General features: G+C 48.6%; 1 protein-coding gene across 1 annotated transcript in view; it reads right to left on the bottom strand.

Annotated features, from left to right (window-relative positions):
• dapk1 (death-associated protein kinase 1) overlaps nucleotides 1–15298 on the bottom strand; it is a 244153-nt gene extending 228855 nt beyond the window's left edge. Inside the window, 3 exon segments of the mRNA XM_046351536.1 lie at nucleotides 14339–14553; nucleotides 14677–14877; nucleotides 15147–15298. Of these exon segments, the coding sequence (XP_046207492.1) occupies nucleotides 14339–14400 (62 nt within the window). The 5' untranslated portion in view covers nucleotides 14401–14553; nucleotides 14677–14877; nucleotides 15147–15298.
• Between the last annotated feature and the right edge of the window lie 3024 nt (nucleotides 15299–18322).

Below are 18322 nucleotides of genomic sequence, written 5' to 3'. Positions count from 1 at the left end.
CCACACCAGATACTGACTGGGTTTCTGATCCACACCAGATACTGACTGGTTTTCTGATCCACACCAGATACTGACTGGTTTTCTGATCCACACCAGATACTGACTGGTTTCTGATCCACACCAGATACTGACTGGTTTCTGATCCACACCAGATACTGACTGGTTTCTGATCACACCAGATACTGACTGGTTTCTGATCCACACCAGATACTGACTGGTTTCTGATCCACACCAGATACTGACTGGGTTTCTGATCCACACCAGATACTGACTGGGTTTCTGATCCACACCAGATACTGACTGGGTTTCTGATCCACACCAGATACTGACTGGGTTTCTGATCCACGACCCTACTTCTTTTTAAAGGTATCTGTGACCATCAGAGTCATATCTGTATTCTCAGTCACGTCAAAACCATAGAATAGTGCCAAATATATTTATTTAAATTCACTGATTTCCTTATATGAACTGTAACTCAGTAAAATGTTTAAAATTGTAGCATGTTGTGTTGATCATGATGTGAATGACCTCATCTCTGTATACAGATATATACTGTATGCAGTGCATTTCAAACACAGCTTCAACCAAAGACCAGAGAGGTTTTCCAATGCCTCCAAGGCACTTATGGGGGACAAAAACACTGAGCGTGGTGAAGTTATTAATTACACGTTGGATGATGTATCGATACACCCAGTCACTACAAAGATACAGGCGTATCCGGCAAATACAGCTCATTTGCCAGAAGGGAAGGAAACCACTCAGGGATTTCACCATGAGGCCAATGTTGACTTTACATCAGTTTAATGGCTGTGATAGGAAAAAACTGAGGTTGGATCAACAGCTATGTAGTTACTCCACAATACTACCTAAATGACAGAGTGGTAAGAAGGAAACCTGTAAATAATAAAACCTATTCCAAAACATGCATCCTGTTCGCAATAAGGCCTTAAAGTAAAACTACAAAAATAATTGTGAGATTAACTTGAATGTCCTGAATAAAAAGTGTTATGGGGCAAATCCAACAGAACTCATCACTGAGTATTTTCAAGCGTGGCTGCATCATGTTATGGGTATGCTTGTCATCAGCAAGGACTACGGAGTTAAGAATAAAGAGAAACAGAATAAAGCTAAGCAAGGAAATAAATCCTAGAGGAGAACCTGGTTCAGTCTGCTTTCCAACAGACACTGGGAGATTTCAACAGGACAATAGCCTAAAACATAAGGCCAAATCTATACTGGAGTTGCTTACCAAGATTACATTGAATGTTCCCAAGAGGCCCAGTTACAGGTGACTTAAAAATCGTAATTGAAAATCTATGGCAAGACTTGAAAATTGCTGTCTAGCAATGATTAACAAACAACTTGAAAGAATAATGTCCAGGTGTGCAAACCTCTTAGACAAAACCCTGTAAGACTCACAGCCGCCAAAGGTAATTCTAGATATCGACTCAGGGGGTTGAATACTTCTCTAATCAAGAGTGTTTTTTCTCTCACAATGTTAGAATATGTCTTCCACTTTGACATCAGTGTCAGCGCTCCGGGTGTGCGGCCTGGTAATCAGTCTATTAGACTGTGTCAGGGAAAGTTGAAAATGTCAGCGCTCCGGGTGTGCGGCCTGGTAATCAGTCTATTAGACTGTGTTAGGGAAAGTTGAAAATGTCAGCGCTCCGGGTGTGCGGCCTGGTAATCAGTCTATTAGAGTGTGTCAGGGAAAGTTGAAAATGTCAGCGCTCCGGGTGTGCGGCCTGGTAATCAGTCTATTAGACTGTGTCAGGGAAAGTTGAAAATGCCAGCGCTCCGGGTGTGCGGCCTGGTAATCAGTCTATTAGACTGTGTCAGGGAAAGTTGAAAATGTCAGCGCTCCGGGTGTGCGTCCTGGTAATCAGTCTATTAGACTGTGTCAGGGAAAGTTGAAAATGTCAGCGCTCCGGGTGTGCGGCCTGGTAATCAGTCTATTAGACTGTGTCAGGGAAAGTTGAAAATGCCAGCGCTCCGGGTGTGCGGCCTGGTAATCAGTCTATTAGACTGTGTCAGGGAAAGTTGAAAATGTCAGCGCTCCGGGTGTGCGGCCTGGTAATCAGTCTATTAGACTGTGTCAGGGAAAGTTGAAAATGTCAGCGCTCCGGGTGTGCGGCCTGGTAATCAGTCTAGCCTTGTGAATGTTTGTAATCGGAGATAGTTTGCAACATCCGACGAGTGTCAAAGCCGGTTTAGTAGGATTGGATGTTAGTCCAGAATTTTTGTTTTGACTGTTTGATGGCTCGTAAAAGCGCGTAGCAAGATTTATTCTAAGCGTCCGGATTGGTGTCCTGTTCCTTGAAAGTGGCAGCTCTAGCCTCTAGGTGGTCTAGAGTTCTCACCTCTAGTTGCCTCTAGCTCAGTGCGGTTGTTGCCTGTAGTCCATGGCATCTGGTTGGGATATGTACATACGGTCACCGTGGGGGCGACGTCGTCGATGCACTTATAGTAATAATAATAATATATGCCATTTAGCAGACGCTTTTATCCAAAGCGACTTACAGTCATGTGTGCATACATTCTACGTGGTCCCGGGGATCGAACCCACTACCCTGGCGTTACAAGCGCCATGCTCTACCAACTGAGCTACAGACTTGTTATTAGATGAACCCCGGAACATATTGCAGTCTGTGCTAGCAAAACAGTCTTGTAGCTTAGCATTCTCTTCATCAGACCACTTCCATACTGAGCATGTCACTGGATCTTCCTGTTTGAGTTTTTGCTTGTAAGCGGGAATCAGGAGGACAGGGTTATGGTCCGATCTGCCAAATGAAGGGCGAGTGAGAGCTTTTCATCTCTGTGTGTGGAGTAAAGGTGGTCTAGAGTTCTCACCTCTAATAGCACAAGTGACATGCTGGTAGAAATGAGGTAAGATGGATTTCAGTTTTCCTGCATTAAAATAACCAGCCACTAGGAGCGCCGCCTCAACGTGCATTTTCTTGTTTGCTTATTGCCCTACACAGCTGATTGAGCGCGGTCATAGTGCCAGCATCGGTTTGTGGTGGTGAATAGACAGCAAAAAAAATATATAGATGAAGTCTCTTGGTAAATAGTGTGTTATTCTAACTCAGCAGCAGCTGTTATTAACAAAGAGACACACACCCCGAAGCTGCAGTTCAGTCTTGATGAGGCATAGAAAAACCAGCTAGAAGTATATTATATATGCCCTTGTTCACCCACGACCCCGAGAAACATTGGATATGACTTCCGGTCCCGTTGATAGGATTGTCTCGAACGGATTTCATCCAGTGTGGTCCTGTGTAGCTCAGTTGGTAGAGCATGGCGCTTGTAACGCCAGGGTAGTGGGTTCGATCCCCGGGACCACCCATACGTAGAATGTATGCACACATGACTGTAAGTCGCTTTGGATAAAAGCGTCTGCTAAATGGCTAAATGGCATAAATGGCATAAATGGCAGTTTGCCAATAGAACGTGGTCTCATCTAGGGGCCCGCTCGTCTTCCTCTTACGCCGTCTCTTCCTCTTTCGAGTCCCGGGAATTAGGGCCTGGCCCGGAATGAGCAGTACATCAAATCAATTTTGTCACATGCACCGAATATAACAGGTGTAGAACTTACAGTGAAATGCTTACTTACAAGCCCTTAACTCTATTTAAAGTGACTATACTTAGATAATATACAGCGAAGAGCAGCAGCAGCTGGTGACCTCAATGCCATTGGATGAATCCCGGAACATATTCCAGTCTATGCTAGCAAAACAGTCATGTAGCTTAGCATCCTCGTCATCGGACCACTTCAACAACAGCGGAAGTAGAAAAAGTAGTAGAAATTGAAGTAGAAATCTTCATCCAAATGGAGTTCAGTGATATCTGTTCGGATGTCCAGAAGCTGTTTCAGGAAATGTACAAAACAAGATCAGCGTAAATAAAAACAGGAACTAGCAGAATAGGTCATGAGCCCATTAGACTGCAGCACCATCCTTCAATGGGCTGATGGGGACTGACATCTGAGGGTCTATTCAGGAGCCTCCAATTCTGGGGACCACCGTGACGGTGCCCCCTCATATCCACCCTACCCAGGGATTCAAAAGTGGGCTGTGTGTGTGTGTGTCTGTTTAACCCAAGCAGCACACAGCACGCCACCACCGCGGGGCGATTAAACGCTTCAACACCACTAAAGGGGCCGTACAAAAGATCTGGATTGGTTGAGGCAAATGGGAGTTTCCTCCATATTTCTGATTTATAACCGTCATTTCCTTTCAAGATTAGTGAAGTGAACAAGTGCACACTTTAGGAAAGACTCAATAATTGCAGCCCCAGAGCAGGAGGATGTGAACTCCCTAGACTCAGAATCAACCAAGTACCTTGAAACCCTCTGATCAGTCAGTAGCCAAGGCCTTAGCCAGTCAGTCCGTGTTTTAGCAGCCTTGCGGATATCTGGAGGATCAACAGCTTTTTATCAGTACAGACAGCAGAGATACACTTCATGACCAAAAGTATGTGGACAGGCTTTCCTCTAGATGTTGGAACATTGCTGCTATAACAGCCTCCACTCTTCTGGGAAGGCTTTCCTCTAGATGTTGGAACATTGCTGCTATAACAGCCTCCACTCTTCTGGGAAGGCTTTCCTCTAGATGTTGGAACATTGCTGCTATAACAGCCTCCACTCTTCTGGGAAGGCTTTCCACTAGATGTTGGAACATTGCTGCTATAACAGCCTCCACTCTCCTGGGAAGGCTTTCCACTAGATGTTGGAACATTTCTGCGGTGTCCTGCTTCCAATCAGCCACAAGAGCATTAGTGAGTTTGGGCACTGATGTTGGGCGATTATGGCTAGCTCGCAATCGGCGTTCCAATTCATCCCAAAGGTGTTCGATAGGGTTGAGGTCAGGGTTCTATGCAGGCCAGTCAAGTTCTTCCACACCGATCTCGACAAACCATTTCTGTATGAACCTCCCTTTGTGCACAGGGACATTGTCATGCAGAAACAGGAAAGGGCCTTCCCCAAACTGTTGCCACAAAGTTGGAAGCACAGAATCATCTAGAATGTCATTGTATGCTGTAGCTTTAAGATTGCCCTTCACTGGAACTAAGGGGCCTACTGTAGCTCAAACCATTATTCCTCCTCCACCAAACTTTACAGTTGCCAATATGCATTGGGGCAGGTAGAGTTCTCCTTGCATCCGCCAAACCCAGATTCGTCCGTCGGACTGCCAGATTGTGAAGAGTGATTCATCACTCCAGAGAACGTGTTTCCACTACTCCAGAGTCCAATGGCGGTGAGCTTTACCACTCCAGCCGACGCTTGGCATTGCGCATGGTGATCTTAGGCTTGCAGCTGCTCTGCCATGGGAACCCATATTATGATGCTCCAGACGAACAGCTTGTGCTGTCGTTGCTTCCAGAGGCAGTTTGGAACTCGGTAGTGAGTGTTGCAACCGAGGACAGACCATTTTTAGGCGCTACAGCACTCTGCAGTCCCGTCCTGTGAGTTTGTGTGGCCTACCACTGAGCAGTTGTTGCTCACCTATACTTCTTAGGTTGTTAAAATAATAATAATCTACTTTGCATGTTGGTTTTGTCAACACAAGTTGTAAATCATTTGGCACCAAACTTCAGCTCCGATCTGTTACAGAATGTCTCCGTTAAGGACTGTATCTGAGATGAAACCATCAGCCACTAGAAGTACGCTATATATATATATATATATATACACACACACACACACAAAAAGTATGTGAACACCCCTTCAAGTTAGCGGATTCGGCTATTTCAGCCGCACCAGTTGCTGACAGGTGTATAAAACCGAGCACACAGCCACGTAATCTCCATAGACAAACATTGGCAGTAGAATGAGCTCTTCAGTAAAGCCGGTGGGGAGGGGGTAGGGAGAGGGGGTGGGGGTAGGGAGAGGGCGGGGTTAGGGAGGTGGGGGGTAAGGAGAGGGGGGATAGGGAGATGGGGGGTAGGGAGAGGGGGTAAAGAGAGGGGGTAGGGAGGTGGGGGGGTAAGGAGAGGGGGGGATAGGGAGATGGGGGGTAGGGAGAGGGGGTAAAGAGAGGGGGGTAGGGAGGTGGGGGGGGGTAAGGAGAGGGGGGATAGGGAGATGGGGGGGTAGGGAGTGGGGGGGTAGGGAGAGGGGGTAGGAGGGGGGGGGGTCTAGGAATTACATATAGAGGGGGGTCTGGGTCTAGGAGGCCTAGTAAAGATTTGTCATGAATGTGATCATGTATTAGCTTTTAATGTGGCATAAACGTGGCATAAACACAACCAGTGTTTGTCAAACAATCACTTGGAAAGGCACTCCTGTTGGCTGCCCTCTGTCACGTCCTGACCATAGAGAGCCTTTATTTTCTATGGTGTAGGTAAGGGCGTGACTGGGGGGTTAGTCTAGTTTATATTGTCTATGTGTGGTTCTAGGTTGTTTTTTCTATGTTGGGGTTTTGGTATGATTCCCAATTAGAGGCAGCTGGCTATCATTGTCTCTAATTGGGGATCATAATTAAGTAACATTTTTTTCCACCTGTGGGTTATGGGATGTTGTTTATGTTTTGAATTAGTGTTGTAGTCATGGTTCGTTAATTTGTTAGTTTATTGTTTTGTCTTTCTTTGCTAAAGTTTCACTTCTTTTAATAAATGAAGTGGAACTCAACGTAGCTGCACCTTGGTCCGTTAATTCTACAAACGACCGTGACACCCGTATGTCACAAAATCATTCCAGCATCCAAACAGTGTACTACTGACACATCTGTTCCTAAAAAAAACTAAACTTGAAATGTCATTGGGCGATTGTCATCTGGCCCTACTGCGCCCCCCTTCCAGTGTAGCGTCACGGTCTCAGCCACTTGTCTCTGCCTTGGGGAATTAGTAGTGGTCAAGTTGAACCCTACTGATGACCAGAACCCTATGGACAATACAAGGGAATATGGTGCCATTTTGGATGACCAGAACCCTATGGACAATACAAGGGAATACGGTGCCATTTTGGATGCACACCATACGGAGTGGAGCAGTGAGCTATACGGAGTGGAGCGGTGAGCCATACGGAGTGGAGCGGTGAGCTATACGGAGTGGAGCAGTGGGCTATAGGGAGTGGAGCAGTGAGCTATAGGGAGTGGAGCAGTGAGCTATACGGAGTGGAGCAGTGAGCTATACGGAGTGGAGCAGTGCAGTGAGCTATACGGAGTGGAGCAGTGAGCTATACGGAGTGGAGCAGTGAGCTATACGGAGTGGAGCAGTGAGCTATACGGAGTGGAGCAGTGGGCTATACGGAGTGGAGCAGTGAGCTATACGGAGTGGAGCAGTGAGCTATATGGAGTGGAGCAGTGCAGTGAGCTATACGGAGTGGAGCAGTGAGCTATACAGAGTGGAGCAGTGAGCTATACGGAGTGGAGCAGTGAGCTATACGGAGTGGAGCAGTGAGCTATACGGAGTGGAGCAGTGAGCTATACGGAGTGGAGCAGTGAGCTATACGGAGTGGAGCAGTGAGCTATACGGAGTGGAGCAGTGAGCTATACGGAGTGGAGCAGTGAGCTATACGGAGTGGAGCAGTGAGCTATACGGAGTGGAGCAGTGAGCTATACGGAGTGGAGCAGTGGGCTATACGGAGTGGAGCAGTGGGCTATAGGGAGTGGAGCAGTGAGCTATATGGACTGGAGCAGTGAGCTATAGGGAGTGGAGCAGTGGGCTATACGGAGTGGAGCAGTGGGCTATACGGAGTGGAGCAGTGAGCTATACGGACTGGAGCAGTGAGCTATAGGGAGTGGAGCAGTGAGCTATACGGAGTGGAGCAGTGAGCTATACGGAGTGGAGCAGTGAGCTATACGGAGTGGAGCAGTGAGCTATAGGGAGTGGAGCAGTGAGCTATACGGACTGGAGCAGTGGGCTATACGGAGTGGAGCAGTGAGCTATACGGACTGGAGCAGTGAGCTATAGGGAGTGGAGCAGTGAGCTATACGGAGTGGAGCAGTGAGCTGTACGGAGTGGAGCAGTGCAGTGAGCTATACGGAGTGGAGCAGTGAGCTATAGGGAGTGGAGCAGTGAGCTATAGGGAGTGGAGCAGTGAGCTATACGGAGTGGAGCAGTGAGCTATACGGAGTGGAGCAGTGAGCTATACAGAGTGGAGCAGTGAGCTATAGGGAGTGGAGCAGTGAGCTATAGGGAGTGGAGCAGTGAGCTATAGGGAGTGCAGTGAGCTACACGGAGTGGAGCAGTGAGCTATACGGAGTGGAGCAGTGCAGTGAACTATACGGAGTGGAGCAGTGAGCTATAGGGAGTGGAGCAGTGAGCTATACGGACTGGAGCAGTGAGCTATACGGAGTGGAGCAGTGAGCTATGCGGAGTGGAGCAGTGAGCTATGCGGAGTGGAGCAGTGAGCTATACGGAGTGGAGCAGTGAGCTGTACGGACTGGAGCAGTGAGCTGTACGGACTGGAGCAGTGAGCTGTACGGAGTAGGGCAGTGCAGTGAGCTATACGGAGTGGAGCAGTGAGCTATAGGGAGTGGAGCAGTGAGCTATAGGGAGTGGAGCAGTGAGCTATAGGGAGTGGAGCAGTGAGCTATACGGAGTGGAGCAGTGAGCTATACGGAGTGGAGCAGTGAGCTATACGGAGTGGAGAAGTGAGCTATAGGGAGTGGAGCAGTGAGCTATAGGGAGTGCAGTGAGCTACACGGAGTGGAGCAGTGAGCTATACGGAGTGGAGCAGTGCAGTGAGCTATACTGAGTGGAGCAGTGAGCTATAGGGAGTGGAGCAGTGAGCTATACGGAGTGGAGCAGTGAGCTATACGGAGTGGAGCAGTGAGCTATACGGAGTGGAGCAGTGAGCTATACGGAGTGGAGCAGTGAGCTATACGGAGTGGAGCAGTGAGCTATACGGAGTGGAGCAGTGAGCTATACGGAGTGGAGCAGTGAGCTAAACGGAGTGGAGCAGTGAGCTAAACGGAGTGGAGCAGTGAGCTATAGGGAGTGGAGCAGTGAGCTATACGGAGTGGAGCAGTGAGCTATACGGAGTGGAGCAGTGAGCTATACGGAGTGGGCAGTGCAGTGAGCTAAACGGAGTGGAGCAGTGAGCTAAACGGAGTGGAGCAGTGAGCTATAGGGAGTGGAGCAGTGAGCTATACGGAGTGGAGCAGTGAGCTATACGGAGTGGAGCAGTGAGCTATACGGAGTGGAGCAGTGAGCTATAGGGAGTGGAGCAGTGAGCTATACGGACTGGAGCAGTGGGCTATACGGAGTGGAGCAGTGAGCTATACGGACTGGAGCAGTGAGCTATAGGGAGTGGAGCAGTGAGCTATACGGAGTGGAGCAGTGAGCTGTACGGAGTGGAGCAGTGCAGTGAGCTATACGGAGTGGAGCAGTGAGCTATAGGGAGTGGAGCAGTGAGCTATAGGGAGTGGAGCAGTGAGCTATACGGAGTGGAGCAGTGAGCTATACGGAGTGGAGCAGTGAGCTATACGGAGTGGAGCAGTGAGCTATAGGGAGTGGAGCAGTGAGCTATAGGGAGTGCAGTGAGCTACACGGAGTGGAGCAGTGAGCTATACGGAGTGGAGCAGTGCAGTGAGCTATACGGAGTGGAGCAGTGAGCTATAGGGAGTGGAGCAGTGAGCTATACGGACTGGAGCAGTGAGCTATACGGAGTGGAGCAGTGAGCTATACGGAGTGGAGCAGTGAGCTATTCGGAGTGGAGCAGTGAGCTATGCGGAGTGGAGCAGTGAGCTATACGGAGTGGAGCAGTGAGCTATACGGAGTGGAGCAGTGAGCTGTACGGATTGGAGCAGTGAGCTGTACGGACTGGAGCAGTGAGCTGTACGGAGTAGAGCAGTGCAGTGAGCTATACGGAGTGGAGCAGTGAGCTATAGGGAGTGGAGCAGTGAGCTATAGGGAGTGGAGCAGTGAGCTATAGGGAGTGGAGCAGTGAGCTATAGGGAGTGGAGCAGTGAGCTATAGGGAGTGCAGTGAGCTACACGGAGTGGAGCAGTGAGCTATACGGAGTGGAGCAGTGCAGTGAGCTATACTGAGTGGAGCAGTGAGCTATAGGGAGTGGAGCAGTGAGCTATACGGAGTGGAGCAGTGAGCTATACGGAGTGGAGCAGTGAGCTATACGGAGTGGAGCAGTGAGCTATACGGAGTGGAGCAGTGAGCTATACGGAGTGGAGCAGTGAGCTATAGGGAGTGGAGCAGTGAGCTATAGGGAGTGGAGCAGTGAGCTATAGGGAGTGGAGCAGTGAGCTATAGGGAGTGGAGCAGTGAGCTATACGGAGTGGAGCAGTGAGCTATACGGACTGGAGCAGTGAGCTATTGGGAGTGGAGCAGTGAGCTATACGGAGTGGAGCAGTGAGCTATAGGGAGTGGAGCAGTGATCTATAGGGAGTGGAGCAGTGATCTATAGGGAGTGGAGCAGTGATCTATAGGGAGTGGAGCAGTGAGCTATAGGGAGTGGAGCAGTGAGCTATACGGAGTGGAGCAGTGATCTATAGGGAGTGGAGCAGTGATCTATAGGGAGTGGAGCAGTGATCTATAGGGAGTGGAGCAGTGAGCTATAGGGAGTGGAGCAGTGAGCTATAGGGAGTGGAGCAGTGATCTATAGGGAGTGGAGCAGTGAGCTATAGGGAGTGGAGCAGTGATCTATGGGAGTGGAGCAGTGATCTATAGGGAGTGGAGCAGTGAGCTATAGGGAGTGGAGCAGTGAGCTATAGGGAGTGGAGCAGTGATCTATAGGGAGTGGAGCAGTGATCTATAGGGAGTGGAGCAGTGATCTATAGGGAGTGGAGCAGTGATCTATAGGGAGTGGAGCAGTGATCTATAGGGAGTGGAGCAGTGAGCTATAGGGAGTGGAGCAGTGATCTATAGGGAGTGGAGCAGTGAGCTATAGGGAGTGGAGCAGTGATCTATAGGGAGTGGAGCAGTGATCTATAGGGAGTGGAGCAGTGATCTATAGGGAGTGGAGCAGTGAGCTATAGGGAGTGGAGCAGTGTTCTATAGGGAGTGGAGCAGTGAGCTATAGGGAGTGGAGCAGTGATCTATAGGGAGTGGAGCAGTGATCTATAGGGAGTGGAGCAGTGGTCTATAGGGAGTGGAGCAGTGATCTATAGGGAGTGGAGCAGTGATCTATAGGGAGTGGAGCAGTGATCTATAGGGAGTGGAGCAGTGATCTATAGGGAGTGGAGCAGTGATCTATAGGGAGTGGAGCAGTGAGCTATAGGGAGTGGAGCAGTGATCTATAGGGAGTGGAGCAGTGATCTATAGGGAGTGGAGCAGTGATCTATAGGGAGTGGAGCAGTGAGCTATAGGGAGTGGAGCAGTGATCTATAGGGAGTGGAGCAGTGAGCTATAGGGAGTGGAGCAGTGATCTATAGGGAGTGGAGCAGTGATCTATAGGGAGTGGAGCAGTGATCTATAGGGAGTGGAGCAGTGAGCTATAAGGAGTGGAGCAGTGAGCTATAGGGAGTGGAGCAGTGTTCTATAGGGAGTGGAGCAGTGAGCTATAGGGAGTGGAGCAGTGAGCTATAGGGAGTGGAGCAGTGAGCTATAGGGAGTGGAGCAGTGAGCTATAGGGAGTGGAGCAGTGAGCTATAAGGAGTGGAGCAGTGAGCTATAGGGAGTGGAGCAGTGAGCTATAGGGAGTGGAGCAGTGAGCTATAGGGAGTGGAGCAGTGAGCTATAAGGAGTGGAGCAGTGAGCTATAGGGAGTGGAGCAGTGAGCTATTCGGAGTGGAGCAGTGAGCTATGCGGAGTGGAGCAGTGAGCTATACGGAGTGGAGCAGTGAGCTATACGGAGTGGAGCAGTGAGCTGTACGGATTGGAGCAGTGAGCTGTACGGACTGGAGCAGTGAGCTGTACGGAGTAGAGCAGTGCAGTGAGCTATACGGAGTGGAGCAGTGAGCTATAGGGAGTGGAGCAGTGAGCTATAGGGAGTGGAGCAGTGAGCTATAGGGAGTGGAGCAGTGAGCTATAGGGAGTGGAGCAGTGAGCTATAGGGAGTGCAGTGAGCTACACGGAGTGGAGCAGTGAGCTATACGGAGTGGAGCAGTGCAGTGAGCTATACTGAGTGGAGCAGTGAGCTATAGGGAGTGGAGCAGTGAGCTATACGGAGTGGAGCAGTGAGCTATACGGAGTGGAGCAGTGAGCTATACGGAGTGGAGCAGTGAGCTATACGGAGTGGAGCAGTGAGCTATACGGAGTGGAGCAGTGAGCTAAACGGAGTGGAGCAGTGAGCTATAGGGAGTGGAGCAGTGAGCTATAGGGAGTGGAGCAGTGAGCTATACGGAGTGGAGCAGTGAGCTATACGGACTGGAGCAGTGAGCTATTGGGAGTGGAGCAGTGAGCTATAGGGAGTGGAGCAGTGGGCTATAGGGAGTGGAGCAGTGAGCTATAGGGAGTGGAGCAGTGATCTATAGGGAGTGGAGCAGTGTTCTATAGGGAGTGGAGCAGTGAGCTATAGGGAGTGGAGCAGTGAGCTATACGGAGTGGAGCAGTGAGCTATAGGGAGTGGAGCAGTGATCTATAGGGAGTGGAGCAGTGATCTATAGGGAGTGGAGCAGTGAGCTATAGGGAGTGGAGCAGTGAGCTATAGGGAGTGGAGCAGTGAGCTATAGGGAGTGGAGCAGTGAGCTATAGGGAGTGGAGCAGTGAGCTATAGGGAGTGGAGCAGTGATCTATAGGGAGTGGAGCAGTGAGCTATAGGGAGTGGAGCAGTGAGCTATAGGGAGTGGAGCAGTGATCTATAGGGAGTGGAGCAGTGATCTATAGGGAGTGGAGCAGTGATCTATAGGGAGTGGAGCAGTGATCTATAGGGAGTGGAGCAGTGATCTATAGGGAGTGGAGCAGTGAGCTATAGGGAGTGGAGCAGTGATCTATAGGGAGTGGAGCAGTGAGCTATAGGGAGTGGAGCAGTGATCTATAGGGAGTGGAGCAGTGATCTATAGGGAGTGGAGCAGTGATCTATAGGGAGTGGAGCAGTGAGCTATAGGGAGTGGAGCAGTGTTCTATAGGGAGTGGAGCAGTGAGCTATAGGGAGTGGAGCAGTGATCTATAGGGAGTGGAGCAGTGATCTATAGGGAGTGGAGCAGTGGTCTATAGGGAGTGGAGCAGTGATCTATAGGGAGTGGAGCAGTGATCTATAGGGAGTGGAGCAGTGATCTATAGGGAGTGGAGCAGTGATCTATAGGGAGTGGAGCAGTGATCTATAGGGAGTGGAGCAGTGAGCTATAGGGAGTGGAGCAGTGATCTATAGGGAGTGGAGCAGTGATCTATAGGGAGTGGAGCAGTGATCTATAGGGAGTGGAGCAGTGAGCTATAGGGAGTGGAGCAGTGATCTATAGGGAGTGGAGCAGTGAGCTATAGGGAGTGGAGCAGTGATCTATAGGGAGTGGAGCAGTGATCTATAGGGAGTGGAGCAGTGATCTATAGGGAGTGGAGCAGTGAGCTATAGGGAGTGGAGCAGTGAGCTATAGGGAGTGGAGCAGTGTTCTATAGGGAGTGGAGCAGTGAGCTATAAGGAGTGGAGCAGTGAGCTATAGGGAGTGGAGCAGTGAGCTATAGGGAGTGGAGCAGTGAGCTATAGGGAGTGGAGCAGTGAGCTATAAGGAGTGGAGCAGTGAGCTATAGGGAGTGGAGCAGTGAGCTATAGGGAGTGGAGCAGTGAGCTATAAGGAGTGGAGCAGTGAGCTATAGGGAGTGGAGCAGTGAGCTATAGGGAGTGGAGCAGTGTTCTATAGGGAGTGGAGCAGTGAGCTATAGGGAGTGGAGCAGTGATCTATAGGGAGTGGAGCAGTGATCTATAGGGAGTGGAGCAGTGATCTATAGGGAGTGGAGCAGTGATCTATAGGGAGTGGAGCAGTGATCTATAGGGAGTGGAGCAGTGAGCTATAGGGAGTGGAGCAGTGAGCTATAGGGAGTGGAGCAGTGAGCTATAGGGAGTGGAGCAGTGATCTATAGGGAGTGGAGCAGTGATCTATAGGGAGTGGAGCAGTGAGCTATAAGGAGTGGAGCAGTGAGCTAATAGATTCAGTATTTTATTACTCAGAGATGATGTGAGAGAGATTTAAGGGAAAGTTGCTGTCTTTCTGGTCATAAATCACTAGCCCATAATCTTATTCAGTATTATATTCATCTGGTTGTAACATCTATCCATCAATCAGAGATAATATAGTCATGATGCTTTGCGTAACCAAGAGGTTTTTGACAGAGAGATCCTTTGAGGGGTTTACAGTCAGTCTTTGGATAATAACTGATCATAGTCACTGTTCCAAAATGTAACACACAAATGTAATAGTATGATATCGTGGTTGCATAGGACAGCAGACCACCACGGTATAGGCTCAGACACTGTTGGTAGTGTTCATTCACAGCATATAAAACTCACCTCCCCAGCTCATCTCCCATCTCATAGTATTCCTCAACATTCTGCTGGTTGAACCCAGTCATGTTGTCAGGCGGTTCTTGCTCCCAAGCCGAGGATTCCAAAACAGCAGCATGCACATCACCGCAGCCTTCTTTCAGCAGCCTCCCATCCGTGTCCCGGTGAACCGACCCAGCCGTACCTGGCCACGGACCCTCTTCATATCTGCTCCTTTAATTCTAGGAGGTTAAAATGCAAGATGGTTAGTGTACATATTGTTGTGTAACGGTTCAATGGTACACCGAGTTGGCATGAACACATTCTTCAACAAAGAGAGGGTTGACTTGGGAAAAAAGCTGCACCTTGCTTTGTGAGACGTCACGACTTTCACTCCCTGGTCTCGCTTTTCGCTCTCTAGTTTTCCACGAAGCAGCTCTACCTTTCAGTAATGTGCCAGAAATAAGAAAATGGAGCAGTCTTCGGCTACAGGTGAAGCATAGAAAGCCGAGTGGAAGGCTTGGAGTAGCCAAGGAAACGACTGCTATGTGTTCGGGAGTACCTCGCTGCCAGTGAAAGAAATGCGACTATATTATTCTTGTAAAGTTAAATCGTCATGTTCAACCCCAGAGCAGGTGTTTAGCCGTTTTAAAAGCGGACAAAACGCCCTAGTAAACAAATACAGCTGCTTTATTTCAGATAGCTTAATTGGTAATCAAATCAAATAGATTTTGGCCCTTCTTATCACCCAATAATTTGGATAGTAGCCCCCGATTAAGCTGCTCACATTCGTTGGAAAATGTAAACGTATCGATAATAGAATAAAGCGTCTTACCGTGTCCCAGCAGTCAATATAGAAGACAGGCTAATATATTATCCGAGACGCTGAAACGAAGTAACGTTTCCTTTCAGAGAACATAAAAACGGAATGTTGCAGGAAATGGAAGGAAGGATTGTAACAATGTAGCTGGCTACTAATGGTGTGTGGGCTGCGTGTTCCACTACATGTAGTAGTGTCCTGGGCCACAAGGGGCGGCAGAGAACTACTGACTCATACAACTGTACATTTAGAGTAATTACACTCCTATACAATACTAATGGTGTGTGGGCTGCGTGTTCCACTACATGTAGTAGTGTCCTGGGCCACAAGGGGCGGCAGAGAACTACTGACTCATACAACTGTACATTTAGAGTAATTACACTCCTATACAATACTAATGGTGTGTGGGCTGCGTGTTCCACTACATGTAGTAGTGTCCTGGGCCACAAGCGGCGGCAGAGAACTACTGACTCATACAACTGTACATTTAGAGTAATTACACTCCTCTACAATACTAATGGTGTGTGGGCTGCGTGTTCCACTACATGTAGTAGTGTCCTGGGCCACAAGGGGCGGCAGAGAACTACTGACTCATACAACTGTACATTTAGAGTAATTACACTCCTCTACAATACTAATGGTGTGTGGGCTGCGTGTTCCACTACATGTAGTAGTGTCCTGGGCCACAAGGGCGGCAGAGAACTACTGACTCATACAACTGTACATTTAGAGTAATTACACTCCTATACAATACTAATGGTGTGTGGGCTGCGTGTTCCACTACATGTAGTAGTGTCCTGGGCCCAAGCGGCGGCAGAGAACTACTGACTCATACAACTGTACATTTAGAGTAATTACACTCCTATACAATACTAATGGTGTGTGGGCTGCGTGTTCCACTACATGTAGTAGTGTCCTGGGCCACAAGGGGCGGCAGAGAACTACTGACTCATACAACTGTACATTTAGAGTAATTACACTCCTATACAATACTAATGGTGTGTGGGCTGCGTGTTCCACTACATGTAGTAGAGTCCTGGGCCACAAGGGGCGGCAGAGAACTACTGACTCATACAACTGTACATTTAGAGTAATTACACTCCTATACAATACTAATGGTGTGTGGGCTGCGTGTTCCACTACATGTAGTAGTGTCCTGGGCCACAAGGGCGGCAGAGAACTACTGACTCATACAACTGTACATTTAGAGTAATTACACTCCTCTACAATACTAATGGTGTGTGGGCTGCGTGTTCCACTACATGTAGTAGTGTCCTGGGCCACAAGGGGCGGCAGAGAATTACTGACTCATACAACTGTACATTTAGAGTAATTACACTCCTATACAATACTAATGGTGTGTGGGCTGCGTGTTCCACTACATGTAGTAGTGTCCTGGGCCACAAGGGGCGGCAGAGAACTACTGACTCATACAACTGTACATTTAGAGTAATTACACTCCTATACAATACTAATGGTGTGTGGGCTGCGTGTTCCACTACATGTAGTAGTGTCCTGGGCCACAAGCGGCGGCAGAGAACTACTGACTCATACAACTGTACATTTAGAGTAATTACACTCCTCTACAATACTAATGGTGTGTGGGCTGCGTGTTCCACTACATGTAGTAGTGTCCTGGGCCACAAGGGGCGGCAGAGAACTACTGACTCATACAACTGTACATTTAGAGTAATTACACTCCTATACAATACTAATGGTGTGTGGGCTGCGTGTTCCACTACATGTAGTAGTGTCCTGGGCCACAAGGGGCGGCAGAGAACTACTGACTCATACAACTGTACATTTAGAGTAATTACACTCCTATACAATACTAATGGTGTGTGGGCTGCGTGTTCCACTACATGTAGTAGAGTCCTGGGCCACAAGGGGCGGCAGAGAACTACTGACTCATACAACTGTACATTTAGAGTAATTACACTCCTATACAATACTAATGGTGTGTGGGCTGCGTGTTCCACTACATGTAGTAGTGTCCTGGGCCACAAGGGGCGGCAGAGAACTACTGACTCATACAACTGTACATTTAGAGTAATTACACTCCTATACAATACTAATGGTGTGTGGGCTGCGTGTTCCACTACATGTAGTAGAGTCCTGGGCCACAAGGGGCGGCAGAGAACTACTGACTCATACAACTGTACATTTAGAGTAATTACACTCCTATACAATACTAATGGTGTGTGGGCTGCGTGTTCCACTACATGTAGTAGTGTCCTGGGCCACAAGGGGCGGCAGAGAACTACTGACTCATACAACTGTACATTTAGAGTAATTACACTCCTATACAATACTAATGGTGTGTGGGCTGCGTGTTCCACTACATGTAGTAGAGTCCTGGGCCACAAGGGGCGGCAGAGAACTACTGACTCATACAACTGTACATTTAGAGTAATTACACTCCTATACAATACTAATGGTGTGTGGGCTGCGTGTTCCACTACATGTAGTAGTGTCCTGGGCCACAAGGGGCGGCAGAGAACTACTGACTCATACAACTGTACATTTAGAGTAATTACACTCCTATACAATACTAATGGTGTGTGGGCTGCGTGTTCCACTACATGTAGTAGAGTCCTGGGCCACAAGGGGCGGCAGAGAACTACTGACTCATACAACTGTACATTTAGAGTAATTACACTCCTCTACAATACTAATGGTGTGTGGGCTGTGTGTTCCACTACATGTAGTAGTGTCCTGGGCCACAAGGGGCGGCAGAGAACTACTGACTCATACAACTGTACATTTAGAGTAATTACACTCCTATACAATACTAATGGTGTGTGGGCTGCGTGTTCCACTACATGTAGTAGTGTCCTGGGCCACAAGGGGCGGCAGAGAACTACTGACTCATACAACTGTACATTTAGAGTAATTACACTCCTATACAATACTAATGGTGTGTGGGCTGCGTGTTCCACTACATGTAGTAGAGTCCTGGGCCACAAGGGGTGGCAGAGAACTACTGACTCATACAACTGTACATTTAGAGTAATTACACTCCTATACAATACTAATGGTGTGTGGGCTGCGTGTTCCACTACATGTAGTAGTGTCCTGGGCCACAAGGGGCGGCAGAGAATTACTGACTCATACAACTGTACATTTAGAGTAATTACACTCCTATACAATACTAATGGTGTGTGGGCTGCGTGTTCCACTACATGTAGTAG

Source organism: Oncorhynchus gorbuscha, linkage group LG05, assembly GCF_021184085.1.
Source record: "Oncorhynchus gorbuscha isolate QuinsamMale2020 ecotype Even-year linkage group LG05, OgorEven_v1.0, whole genome shotgun sequence".
Lineage (NCBI taxonomy): Eukaryota > Metazoa > Chordata > Actinopteri > Salmoniformes > Salmonidae > Oncorhynchus > Oncorhynchus gorbuscha.
Note: the sequence above shows the minus strand (reverse complement) of the source record. Positions and strands in the feature narration are given on the sequence as shown.